Source organism: Lepidochelys kempii, chromosome 2 (genome assembly GCF_965140285.1).
Source record: "Lepidochelys kempii isolate rLepKem1 chromosome 2, rLepKem1.hap1, whole genome shotgun sequence".
Taxonomy (NCBI): Eukaryota; Metazoa; Chordata; order Testudines; family Cheloniidae; genus Lepidochelys; species Lepidochelys kempii.
This window is the reverse complement of record NC_136381.1, coordinates 73,789,782-73,803,840: the sequence shown is the minus strand read 5'-3', so window position 1 is coordinate 73,803,840 and position 14,059 is coordinate 73,789,782. Positions and strand designations below refer to the sequence as shown.

Genomic DNA, 14,059 nt, shown 5'->3' with positions numbered 1-14,059 from the left:
TTGCAGATGGAGGGATAATTATATTAAGTTCCTTCACTGTGCTCTGCTTCATACATGACACACATTAATTCACAGTCCATATCGAGCCACACATAGACAATAAAATTTCAGAAACAAAATACACATGCAAGAAGCAGTGCAGGTATCTTTGGTGAATTAATGAAGAAAAAATGGGTCTTAAACTTCAGTGAAAAAACTGAAATAAATACTCCAGGTTCTCCAATTTTCTCAATAAAATCCATGGCTATCCTTTACATTCATGGTGAAAGAATCATGCCCTGAATGGTTTGCCAGTGATAGGATTGTTTAATCTACTGTCTTTGTATTTATAGCTATTTTTGAGCTTGTGTTCCTCTTATGTCAGTCCCCCATGCACAGAATTTGCAGTGTCCTCTGGTAAATAGGCTTTTTTGACAAGAAAAGGGTGACACTCTAAGTTGTCAGATACTTTTAATTCCTGAGTATCATGCCGAATGTAACACTTGGAGGTCGTGATAATAATGTGTTATCTTAATTATGTGTGTCCTCGTGATGCATGTTTTGTAACAGATATAGTATATCAAACTGCAACAGTGTCTTTGAAATGAGATTCATTACTTAAGGGTTTTCTTCCTTCTTAAATAAACAGAGTAAACGAACAATTGCTGAGTCCAAGTTTGAATCCTAGCACTTCCTGTTAAGTCCAAAAAATAGTGCAAGGAACATGTTTGGTCTGCTCTTTCTAAGGCTTGATGATGTGATAGGAAGGATGTTGTGTGTAACATCAAAGAGTTGTGATGTTATACCTCCAAAGCATGACTTCTGGAGGCCTAAATCAAATAATGTGCACTCATTTTTCTCTTGAATATGGCAGGCTTTAATAGAATTGGATTCTTATCAGAAATGTTCCAACAATTTCCTTCATTGTGTTTCTGTGTGCCTTTTTTGACTAGCCAAATTCCTCTCACTTCTCAAAGCCCTGCTAAGTGACTCCCCACTGAGTTTAGTTAAGAACGGTTGAGCAAATTGCAAGCTGCGAAAACCAGCCAAGAAACCACTGGTGATGAGCAAATGTTTCTGCTCTTTAAGCTCATTGTAAATGTTGCCTGCTTTTTCCTCCAGTCTGACACTGTTAAAGTGGAAAACAAAAGGGTTTGTATCATGGACAGGCTCAAACCATATCCTGGATATGAACACCTCCAGACTTTGGAAAAGTACCGCTATGGATCAAAACTTAGCATTTGGGGCCCATGTCTAGTTGGTATAGCAATGTATCGTTGAAAGCCACAGATAGAATTCTGGCCCAGAGATCAACCATACAGTTTTGCTCCCTGAAGGTGGCTGCATTTCAGTGGTGAATGAAATGATCCCATAGGAGTTGTAAATGAATATCTGGGGGCAGATATTGGCCCCAGGTGTATAATTCACAGTTACTTAATGTGATTCGGAGGCTTGTGAAAAATGTTATATAATGTGAACCAATAAGTATAACTGAACAGGCGATCCTTGCAAGCAGAGGGCATAATACTATTAAAGACCAGACATTACTGGATTTTCATGTTGTCCATGTCCCCAGGCTGTAGTATCTGTTTTGGGGAAGAGTACTTGCTGATCTTCAGAAACAACTGTCTATCAAGAAGAGAAGGAGTACTTTTCTTTTTGCGAATACAGACTAACATGGCTGCTACTCTGAAACCTGTCTATCAAGAGTTATAACTGCACTAGTTAGGTACAGACTGAGGGCTGTCTCAGAGCTTTGCTCTCATTAATAATGTGAAAGTGATTTTAAAAAATGTCAGTGCCAAAAAAGGTTGTTTGGGGGGGATGTGGAGTGAGTAATTTTGTTGCAACAGTAAATCTGAGCTATGTTTAGTTATTTACTCATTTTTCTTGGGAGGGGAAAGTGTGTTTAATGGTTGGAGCAGCTGACTGGGACTCAGGGCTCCTGGGACCTCTTCCTGGCTCTGCCACTGATTTACTATGTGACCTTGGGCAAGTCATTTAATCTCTTTGTACCTCATCTGTGAAAAGGGCATATATATATGCCCCATTTACAGGGATGCTTAATAATCCTAAAGCTCTTTGAGAGCCCTGGAAGAAGGGCGAAATATCTCATTTTAAATTTCAGGAAGGTTTGATGAAAAGTGTTTTACAAAATACTGAACAAATAGAAGAGAAGAGAGGCTGAGGGAACTGGGCTTGTTTAGTCTGCAGAAGAGAATAGTGAGGGTGGGATTTGACAGCAGCTTTCAACTACCTGAAGGGGGGTTCCAAAGAGGATGGAGCTAGGCTGTTCTCAGTGGTGGCAAATGACAGAACAAGGAGCAATGGTCTGAAGTTGCAATGGGGGAGCTCTAGGTTGGATATTAGGAAACACTATTTCACTAGCAGGGTGGTGAAGCCCTGGAATGGGTTACCTAGGGAGGTGGTGGAATCTCCATCCTTAGAGGTTTTTAAGGCCTGGCTTGACAAAACCCTGGCTGGGATGATTTAGTTGATGTTGGTCCTGCTTTGAGCAGGGGATTGGACTAGATGACCTCCTAACGTATCTTCCAACCCTAATATTCTATGATTATCTGCCATAACACAAGATTGAGAAACACGGTCTCCTGGAGATTATCTTGAGTAAACCAAGAACAACTTGAATCACTATTAAACTGGATCAGCAAATCTATAGTTACTGTATATTCATCTAAAGCATAAATCCCTCTTTAACTTACTTCCAGGTAACCAAAACTAGTGACTTGGTCATGTCTCTAGCTACTATGGGCAACATGCGTTTCTTCCCCCCCCGCTTTTATAAAAAGTCCCAGGAATCAGAGGGAAAAACACTATATTGCTGATGTTTTTCATTTTCAAATTCATTAAATATTTTGGTCATTTTTCCTCATAGTCCCCCTTTATTTAAATTTCTCCTACTGCCTACGAATTGAGCTATGCACTGATACGTATCCTGGAAGTTTCTGTCATCATTTCCCACCATAGATGGATCCCCCTCCATTAGTTTCCCCCACTAGCACCAGACATGTGACCCTCCTTCTGGCTGGGGAGAGATGGGGATGTTCCTCCTGCTGGAGTCTATTATAGTCTTCCCTTATATCAGCCAGGAGGACTGCTAGTACCTTCGAAGGACCCATGCCATTCTGATCATTTTCTGGCTTAGGAAAGTTGGATGTTCCTCCATCTGGGAGCCTGTCAGTGCCTCATCTTCTGTCATCCAGAAGGTTCACTAGAGAGCAGTGATAGTGTTCCTACTGTTTCCTGTCTGGAAGCGAGGGATCTGAGGTTGGGTCTCCATCTTCAACCCTGTGTACGTGAGCATATTACACTCCCCTAGACTCTGCACTCTGAGAACACTGATGGGAGTTTATAACAACAACTTGTGAACTGGAGCTTTGACCCTAATTCTTCTTTCCCCGTTTAGAAAAGTCACCTTGTATTTCAATCTCTTCCCTGCCGAACTCCTAATTAAAAGTTGTGTGATTGCTATTCCAGGTGTACCTCTGTGGCCACAAATTTTACATATATCGATAAAGATGGCCATTTGAATTTGATTCAGACAGCAAAGATGAATGTCTCACACAGATCGTGGGTGCAATCCTGGTCCCACTGAAGTAATTGCATTCCAGGATTTCACCCCTTATTTAAACCACAATGAGTCTGAAAGAATTTTACAAACATGGGTCTCATGCTTTAATGTGGACATAAGGTGGAACTGAAAAAATCTATACAAACAAAGATGACAAACCTGACCCCCTTTGTAACTGCAATTATGACTTGATTGGAACAAACTAGACAGACTACATAAGCAGTTCTTGCCAATCATATTAATTCAGATAAAAAATAAAAATGTAGAGGAGATAAATCCATTTAAAAAAAATGTAGGTTTGTGAGGAGTTCCACACCAAAACCTGAAGACATGCACACAATTTTTGTTGGAAATCTAGGAAAGCAAAACTTGCTTTGTATAAATAATGTATTCCCCACTAATATTAGACTCATCATATCTGTATATTTTTAGCATTGTCAGGCATTAGTTTCTGGAGATCATAATCTATTACGTTGGACCTTTTAAAATTTGGCTTTGATGGTGAATGTATTCCTTGTAAAAACTAGGTTAGAGCTATGCATGCTGCTGGAACATGAACCCGTCTTTGAAACAGAGACTAACCATGATTCTCTTTCCTGCTGTCCTCTTCTCCTCTACCAAAAGGTAATCACTTTTTTCTTTATTTCTCTATTTGGTTAATTGATGCTTATTTGATATGTCCAGGGATTGTACTAGGAATGAAAATAGTTATTAATATGTTGTTAAATAAGTAGTAAAATTATAAACTAAATAAAAGGGGAGCCCATAAACAGCCAGATAAAACTGCAATAAGTTACAGGCGCTCCTGGGAGGCACGCAGGAGTGGAAGCCAGAAATTTTTGTGTTCTAATCCTGGCTCTGACACTGTCCTTAAATCAGCTACTCCAATCTTCTCTCTGTTTCCTGTCTGTAAAATGGGGCAGATAATACTTAGCTCTGTGAGCATAATCACCTTTGCAAATTTTAATTAATGTTGGTAAAGCATAACAAAGGTGCAAAGAACTATAGAAGTGCTAAGTTAATTTATCAAAATGAAGAAAGGATTTAAAAAAATCCTAAGTGTGAGCTTGGTAAAAATAAATTAGGATGTACAGATGCAGATGAAAATCCATCATATGGTTTAGAGTCAAATTAGAAAGGTTTGGACGGAGAAATAGAATCTTGCCTATTGCAGATAACAGTGGAGAAGTTGCCTGATCCACCACAGGCGACCACGCTGCTGAATCGCTACAGTACAGATCCTCAGTATCAGCAACTCTTCATCAATCTGGTAAGAGTGAAGCCAACTCTAAAAACAAACATTTCCTCCATGAACAATGTATTTGTTATATTTTCTCATTTGTTTATGATGGCTGTGTCAGCCGCACTGACTTACATAAACACTGCCAATCCTGGGATGTTACACTCTCAACAAAAGTAGCTGAGTACAAAGAGCATTCCAGAGTTTTAATTCATATTGTATAAACGTAACAGATGTTGATAAAATGAGCCAACAAGAAAATACAACAAAGGAGACCATTTCAAGGGGGCTTTTGATTAAAATACATTCCAGATTGACCAAAAGATACAACGTTAATGGAATAGATCATTTAACTGTCATCATTTGGCTCCTTTAGCATTATAAAGCAAACAGAAAGCATTTCCATGTTTATTTCCTAAATACTGCACCAGAATATTGGGCCCAAGCACATTATAGTTTTTGGTGCACTGTACAAAGCTTAAGAAAAATAAATAATTAATTAAATAAAACCAGTCTTTGCCTCAATGAGTTTACAATGCACAGAGTAGACAAGGATAAAATGTGGCACCCTGGGAAATTCAGAGTTGGGACTGACTTAGAGGGTTTTTACGTAAAAAATATATATATTTTGAGCTCTGCTTGAGTTCACTGTAGTGATTCTGTTGAACACAAGAATTGCCATACTGGGTCAGACCCGATGTTACCCAGGGTTCTTTCAACCCAAAGCTCTTAGTAACTTTTACTCTGTGCGAGGTGGTGTCAGGAAATAAATCAGGGGAGTCACGGCCCTCCGACCGATAGATGGCTGGCACAAAGAGGACAACACAAGAGTGCTTTTACTTAAAGCTAAACTTTACATAGTCTCAAGCACTTATACACACGTCCTCAAGAGGTTAGTAAAACACCCCCAACCCTTGATAATTACCAAAGCTGAGTGTGGCTCTCCAGAGGCCGCAGGGAAACACAAGATGCATCCAGAAAGAGAGAGTCCAGTCCTGAAGAGGCCCACTACCTCAAACTTTTCCCCCTTATTTACACATTAGTAATAGAATGACATGTCCCTTAAAGCAAACTTGTTAAGTAAGCAGTTTCAATGGTCAAGCGAGAGGTTCCTTCTGATTATCGATTAACCAGCTGTGGGTTTTTCCAGAGTTTGTAGCCTTGAGGCCCCAATAGACATTCCTGGGGCACATCCTGCTCTTCTAAGATGCATGTATCAGCAACTTCAACACAGTTCTTATCAGGAAGGACATGGGGTCAAGCTGCCCTTTCTGTGGTACCCAAAAAGCCCCCTCCCCTCCTGCCTTGGTTAAGCTAAGCCTGCTGACTTGGCTAATTTACGGCCTGCTGACTTGGCTGCTTTTAGCAATAAGTCATAGTGGTTTCAGGTACTTTACTGGTTTGCCAAAGTCTCCCCGTACACCGAGGTCCATATAGGTTGGTATTCTGTCTCTGGCATTGGCCAGGAACAGGTGCTTCAGAGGAAAGCATAAGAACCTTGCCTCCCTTCCAAGATAACCTGCCTCTTACATGGATCTCATCCTGATCTGTAATAGTTAGAGATGGGTTTAAACCCTGAGGCATAAGGTTTAATATCCCTTCTACATGTTTGTTATGAATTGTGATAACTCTGTATAGTCTTGATGTCCACATAAATGTCTCATCTCCTTTTGATTCTTGACCTCAATGACTTCCTGTGACAATGTCCACAGTTTAATAACACATTGGGTGCAAACATATTTCCTTTTATTGTTTTTGAATTTCCTTTCTTTCAGTTTCAGTAAATGTTCACTTGTTCTTGTATTATACTATAGGATTGGGAGAACCCAAGTTCCTGATCTACCTTCTTGATATCATTCATTATCTTATTCTGTCCTCTCTTTCTCCTTTCCAAAGTAAACGTGACCTTAAGAGCCCCACAGTTCCAACTGGCAAAGGATTCACTGTCATGTAACAGCTACTCTTAACAGGCCTGACAAACTCACTACACCTAACACATTGCTGTCATAGTATTTACCTATAAAGAATGTCTTGTAAGGTATCAGATGAAAACTGGTAACATAACAGCCATTAATATAATTGTGAAACGTATGTGTTAGTACTATATGAAGAATTATGGATACTCACTGATATTATGCTTTAAAGTCTGTAACCAAACAAAAGGAGAAACAGGTTTTTTTCCCAGACAGGAGGGAAGGTAGTTATCTCCCTGTTTCTCATGTAAATTGAGCATTGTGGAGCCAAATACAGTGGGAACTACCTTTGCATGGAAGTCAACAGGAAAAGCCAGGTTGATAGGGGTGTGTGAACTCTGCTTGGGAAAACACTGTAATCTGAACCCCAGCGGTTCACCCTGTTTCTGGGAATAAACTCCCTAGGAACTTTGGGAAATAGAAGAAGAAGCAAAAGGACGTTCTGTTATCCATTGACTGAGGAGACCTCTGGTAATGAGTAGGGGAAATCATGAAAATCTGGATCTGGATTTGATTGAAAACCAGCAAGCTCTACAGAAAAACTCTGAGGGTAAGAAAATGGCTTTATCCAAAGGATTTTGTAGCTTGCTAAAGTTATGTTTAGTCTCTTAGAAGTGTGTTGTACTTTCGTTTCATTTGTAACTAATTCTGTTTTCATTATCCTTGCTTTATATCACTTAAACCTCTGTCTTTGTTAATAAACTTCTGTGTTTTATGAGTAGATCTCTGTGCTGTAATATTAGCAAAATGTGAATCAAACAAGCTGGTGTGCACACTCTCTTTGGAGATAGTGGACTTTTTTGGGAAGTTCTATGGCCTGTGTTATGCAGGAAGTCAGACTAGATGGTCAAAATGGTCTATTCTGGCCTTAGAATCTATGAAGTTGGTAATTTTTGTGAGTGTCCAGTGACAGGGGCTGGGTACTCCGGGAGAACGATCTTTCAGGGGCTTAGGACTAGGGGTGCATCACGTATTACCTGCAAAGCAAAGTAAGGGCCATCAGAGTCCTGAGAAATTTGTCTGGGATAGCTAGCAGATTGGGCTAACAGGGAGTTTCACCCAGTTTAGCACCAGCAAATCTCTCTCTTACTGAGGTAGAGGCATGGTAACCTGTAATTTTGGGCATCCTGAGAAAGAGTCACAAAACAATCTGTCTTTTTAATCTCTTTTTTCATTTGTGAGTTTTCTCAGGCCCTTGATCATTCTCACTGCTCTTCTTTGACCGCCCCTACCCCTTTAGTTCTGCAGTATTCTTTTTGAGATGGGTTGACCAGCATTGCACACAGTATTCCAGATGAGGCCATGCCACTGATATAGATACAATTATTATAATATTCTTTGTATTATTCCAGTCCCATTCCTTATGCATCCTAACACTTTGTTAGCTTTTTTTTTTTTTTTAACCCACAGCTACGCATTAAGCAGAGGTCTTCATTGAGCTGTCTACAGGGAACCCCAGGTCCCTTTTCTGAGCTGATAAAGTTAATTTACGACCTGTAATGCGTATTGGGCTGTCAAGTGATTCAAAATATTAATCACGTGATTCAAAAAATTAATCTCAATTAATCATGTGATGAATTGCACTGTTAAACAATAATTGAATACCATTTATTTCAGTATTTTTGGATGTCTTCTATATTTTCCAATATATTGATTTCAATTACAACACAGAATACAAAGAGCACAGTGCTCATTTTATATTTATTTTTTATTAAAAATATTTGCACTGTAAAAAAACCAAAGAAATAGTATATTTCAATTCACCTAATTACAAATACTGTAGTGCAATCTCTTTGTCATGAAAGTTGAACTTACAAATGTAGAATTATGTACAAAAACCCCCTGCATTAAATAATAAAATAATGTAAAATTATATCCAAATCCACTCAGTCCTCCTTCAGTCAATCGCTCAGACAAACAAGTTTGGTTACAATTTGCAGGAGATGCTGCTGCCCTCTTCTTTGTTTACAATGTCACCTGAAATTGAGAACAGGTGTTCAGATGCCACTGTTGTAGCCGGCGTCGCAAGATATTTACATGCCAGATGTGCTAAAGATTCATATGTCCCTTCATGCTTCAACCACCATTCCAGAGGATATGCGTCCATGCTGATGACTGGTTCTGCTTGATAACAATCCAAAGCAGTGCAGACCAACACATGTTCATTTTCATTATCTGAGTCAGATGCCACCAGCAGAAGTGTGATTTTTCTTTTTCGGTGGTTCGGGTTCTGTAGTTTCTGCATTGGAGTGTTGCTTTTTTAAGACTTCTGAAAGCATGCTCCACACCTCGTCCCTCTCAGATTTTGGAAGGCACTTCAGATTCTTAACCTTGGGTTGAGAGCTGTAGCTATTTTTTAGAAATCTCACATTGGTACCTTCTTTGCATTTTGTCAAATCTGCTGTGAAAGTGTTCTTAAAACGAACAACATGTGCTGGATCATCATCCGAGACTGCTATAACACAAAATATATGGCAGAATGTGGATAAAACAGAGCAGGAGACGTACAATTCTCCCCCTAGTTCAGTCACAAATTTAATTAACGCATTATTTTTTTAATGAGCATCATCAGCATGTCAGCATGTCCTTCGGAATGGTGGCCAAAGCATGAAGGGGCATATGAATGTTTAGCATATCTGGCACATAAATACCTTGCAACACTGGTTACAAAAGTGCCATCTGAACACCTGTTCTCACTTTCTGGTGACATTGTAAATAAGAAGCAGGCAGTGTTATCTCCCATAAATGTAAACAAACTTGTTTCTCTTAGCGATTGGCTGAACAAGAAGTAGGACTGTAGCATCTCAACAGTGTCCTTATCTTCCTTAATTGCTCTCTTCATCCACTGGTGATCCAGTGAAGCCACTAATCCTTTTGTGAGCTTTCTGCTTCTGAAACGTTTAAAGAATTTCATGTTTGTTTTTACACATTTAGTTATCTGCTCCTCAAAATGGTAGAGAAATGTGAAGGTAAAAGTAGTTGCTCATTTCCTTCATTGTGGATCATTAATTAGAAATTTCCCTACAGCTGATTAAACTGGCAGTAGGCAAAGATTTTGCTTGGGATTTTTGATAATGAATTTAATTTCCTGCAGCCTCTGAGTTTTCCCTGCTAGTCTCTCAACCACTATTGGCCCTATTTAGTTTGTGAGATTTGACTAGATTACATCTGGAGAGGTGATGTGACTGCAGACCAGACAAAAGAATACTAAGGAGTATATTATTATTCAACCACAGTATAGTTTATTCTCTAAATAGACTAAATGGAGAATGTGAAGTACATCTGAAGACTTGACTTGGCAAGAAGGTATATTTAAGGCTTCTATTTTTCAACAGATTTGACATTTTTTTTTCCTGAACTGACAGCTAAATTGGAAATTTTCATTACAAAAGTTGGTAACCCTAAAAAAGTTCCTTCAAGGGAAAGCATGCACATTTGTTTGGTTTAAGGAAACTACTTTGTCTGTGATGACTATCTGGGCTGCACGTAGAAGTGGGCAAAATTTTTTGGCCAAAACTTTTTTTTCTTTTGCAAAAATGCAGATTCAGTGGCACTGAAACATTTCATGAATTTGTTTGTTTCACTGAATTGTTAATTAAAAATCAAAGAAACACAAACTCCAAAATTCTGAAAAAAGTTGACCCATCTTATTTTGACATTTTTTTAAATGAAATGTTTCTATATTTTTACTTGAAATAATGTTTTCAAAATTTCTTTTAAGGTTTTTTTTTAAAAATTCCAGAATGATGAAAAGGTTGAAACTGAAACAAAATGTTCTGTTGTTGAAATTAATATTATGTTTGTAATATTATGTTTACGAAACAATTTTTTTTCAATTTTTCAAAATTCCCAACAAACTACAAAGTGCATTATTCACTGAGCTTTAATCTTAACTACTAACCAACACTTGCTGATTTCCCTACTAGGTTAATCAGCGAGGTGTTTCTGCATTTTTTATGTTACACCTTGCCCATTTCACACTGTTTTAGTCAGTTTTGCACCAAGAAATGTCAAAAGTTTGACAATGGGAAGCAAGGAAATCTGTTTCATAGTACCAGAAAAAGAAACTCTGGCAAATAGCCATATAGCAGGTCAGGGCTAACGGGAGAAAAATGCCTGTAGAAAGAGCTTGGGAGCATATTTGTAGTGTTTCCTTTTGGGTGAAATACAACCTTAACTTAGGCATAAGCCAATGCATGGAGTCTCTGGTGGTGGAAAGTCTACTATGGAGGAGTTCGTGGAGGATAAAGTGGCTGTAACCTCACTTTGCCAGGTGGCCTAGATACCAGAAATGGCTGGGGTGAGGGTATGGGCAGGGCAGTTGAGAGATGCACTGATTCAGTGCAGCAAACTCTTGATGGCCTTTGCTGATAGGCTCCTATAGAGCTCCTGGTCAGAACTCAAACTGACCTATGAGGATGAATCCTGCTGAGGGCCTCCCTGTTGCAGAAAGGTCCAATTTGTACTTCCTAATACTTTCTGGGTGGATCTTGCCCTTCATTAGTCCTTTTAAAAAAATTATTTTTCAAAGAAATCTGAATGCTCTCTCTCCTCTGGTTCCAATCTACCCACTATCCAAAAATATTCCTGGAGAGACTACAAGACGCACCATCCTCAGGTGGGTGTGGGGAGCTTCCACTGATTTCCCTGTGCACCCATATGCACTCAAGGATAGAATTTGGCCCAAGTTATGAGTAGGATGCTGTATGGATAGGTAAGATATAGAAACTTGGTGAACACCTACTTAAAATACCAATATTTACCTGGGAAACTTACCAAATTAGCTATAGCTAAATCTAGAAACATTTATGTCTAAGGTGGGATTCAATGATCAGCATTCAGCACCCAGCAGACCTCATAGTATATAATTTTTCTTTTTGTCCTCTCTCATGCAGTATATATTTCTGATTTGCTGATTTTTACTAACATTAACTAAAGAATATTACAGGATGTCATAAATGGGTTGTTTAATGAAAGAGCAATTATTAAACATCTCTTTGACTTAATAAATACTTGGTCATTTACTATTTCCAAACAGGAATTCAGATCATATCAATGGAGCTCAGCTTAGCTGTTCCAGCCTGTGAGATTTGGTTATATTCCAGTCATAACAGCTTAATGTGAACCTGATCTTTTAGTGGAAAAGAAAGGGCTTATTACTGTGTACTTTATACTGATTTGGGCACAGCTGAAATAAAAAAAGAAAGTGTAGTAATCTAACCCCCCACCACTCATGAAGCCTGCTGCAACAGGAATGGCTACACACTTATTTTCTCCAACCTCCACCTTCTCTCTCTTTGTCTTGCAGGAGCCGTACATAAACAAATCAGCGGTGTCAGTTCAGGCTCATTTCTCTCTGCAATGCACATACATCATCTTTCGGACCTTGGGGCTTCGCCACCTGACAGTTGTTGACCTACAGAACCGAGTTGTTGGGATAATAACCAGGAATGATCTGATGTCTTTCCAGCTGGAGGAGAGGCTGGTGTGCCAGCTGGCATTGCAAAAACGTGACTCAGATGAGCAGCCCCTAGATTAGGAAAAGAGAACAGAACTGTTAATGTTTTGTTTCTTAAGCTGACAAACTTTATTTTTTTGTTTTTAATAAGCCTGCATTCTTCTTAGGTAAAGGAAAAATGGATAAGACTGTACTGTTTGATTCCTTTAGAGCAGGGAAGTTCAAAGGCATCCTACACAGCTCCCTTAAATGTATCCTACCACTAGCTCCCTTGAACCATAGGATGATGCCAAAGTTCACTGACAGCAGATTTGGCAGGGCTCTGGGTTAGATGGACCATTGGCCTGACCCAGTATGGCTGTTCTTATGTATGTTCTTATATTTTTAAGGCTTGTGAACTAAATCAGGAATTTTCTACTCATCTACCATGGAAGGCAGAAGTACAATCAGATATGAAGGTTGTGGTTAAAGTGTCCAAAAGCATCTATTTTCAAAATGACATAGTCATTTAGCAGCCTAATTTTTAGCAGCCTGCTGATTTTCACTTAGGCGTTGTCAGCACTTAAAGTTGTAGTGCTATAACTATGCTGGCAAAGTTAGATGCAAAAATGCCCTAGCACAGATGATCTTATACTGGTAAAACTTATGCTGGTTTGGCGAAACAAAATAACCTATATCAGTATCACAACGTATCACTATAACTGTATCTACTCTAAAGCTTTTACTGACACATTTATGTCAGTAAAAAATCACACCCCTTAGCTACATAATTATGCCAGTAAAACTTTAAGTGCAGACTAGAGCTCAGGTTCCTAAGTGTCTAACTCACTTTTAAAAAATAGGACCTAGGCTCCTAACTGACTTAGACGCTTTTAAAAAATTTACTGTGTGCACCTTTCTTTTTTATTTTAAAAGCATGTACTTGTAGGCTGATTTTAAACACCGCCTACAAGTACATGCTTTTAAAATGTACAACCAACTAAAATGAATGGAAATTGGGCATCCTACTTGTCTGAGATATATTTTAAAATCTTAGTTTCAATGAGTATGCCAGGCAGGCGTAGTCCTGAGACCCTAGGGGGCAAACTGCTAATGTGGCTCGCAGTGGTGCAAAGTTTGAGTACATCTGCTCTTGACTACATTTCCTTTCATGTTTGCAGCTATTAGAACAGTTTCTCTTTCTGTTCACCCACCTGGTGTAATTTCATATGTATTGAGTGTCACACACAGAGGAGATGATCACAATTGCTCTCTGGTTTGGATGTAGCTGTTGTTTATATTTTAGCATATTTGGAAACCAGGCACCCAGAATATAATATACAAGGCCCCATCCTTTGTGATTTTTGGTTTCAAACATTATATGCTTCCATGGAAACTTCATTAAATGTTGATAAATGAATATGACAAATCTTTTGGATAAGAGACTGGTAGACTTCCTCTCTGACATCATAATTAATTGTTATTTTTGTTCTGCTAAATAATAAAGCATTTCCCATAAACATGCTTATTAAAACCACACTTTTGTCCCAAGGGTCTACCATGATTAATGTTATAATGATTACCAAGAAAAACTAGTAACTGTTTACTGGTTATAAAAAGTTGCCAGATTATCTGAAAGTAGATTTCTGGTATTTGAATTGTGCAGCTTCTAGCCTCCTATTAGTCAGAGATTTATAGGACTTTCCCCCGATATAGTTCTTCACTTAGTAATGCAGTTTTTCTAGCACTGCAGAGGGTACAGAGCGCATTAAAGTGTCTGAAGTTTACAAGACAAAGGGCAGAGAATGAAATGCTAAAGAGCTTGCAGTCCAAAGCCATAA

The 14,059-nt window shown here is 38.8% G+C and overlaps 1 protein-coding gene across 1 annotated transcript in view; it reads left to right on the top strand.

The window, feature by feature from the left end:
- The window catches only part of LOC140905918 (chloride channel protein C), a 28,798-nt gene extending 15,670 nt beyond the window's left edge, over window positions 1-13,128 (top strand). Inside the window, exons 2-4 of the mRNA XM_073329417.2 lie at window positions 4,096-4,192; window positions 4,743-4,838; window positions 12,090-13,128. Coding sequence (XP_073185518.2) covers window positions 4,109-4,192; window positions 4,743-4,838; window positions 12,090-12,320 — 411 coding nt within the window. The 5' untranslated portion in view covers window positions 4,096-4,108 and the 3' untranslated portion in view covers window positions 12,321-13,128. The remainder of the gene's footprint in view (window positions 1-4,095; window positions 4,193-4,742; window positions 4,839-12,089) is intronic.
- Window positions 13,129-14,059: the final 931 nt, after the last annotated feature.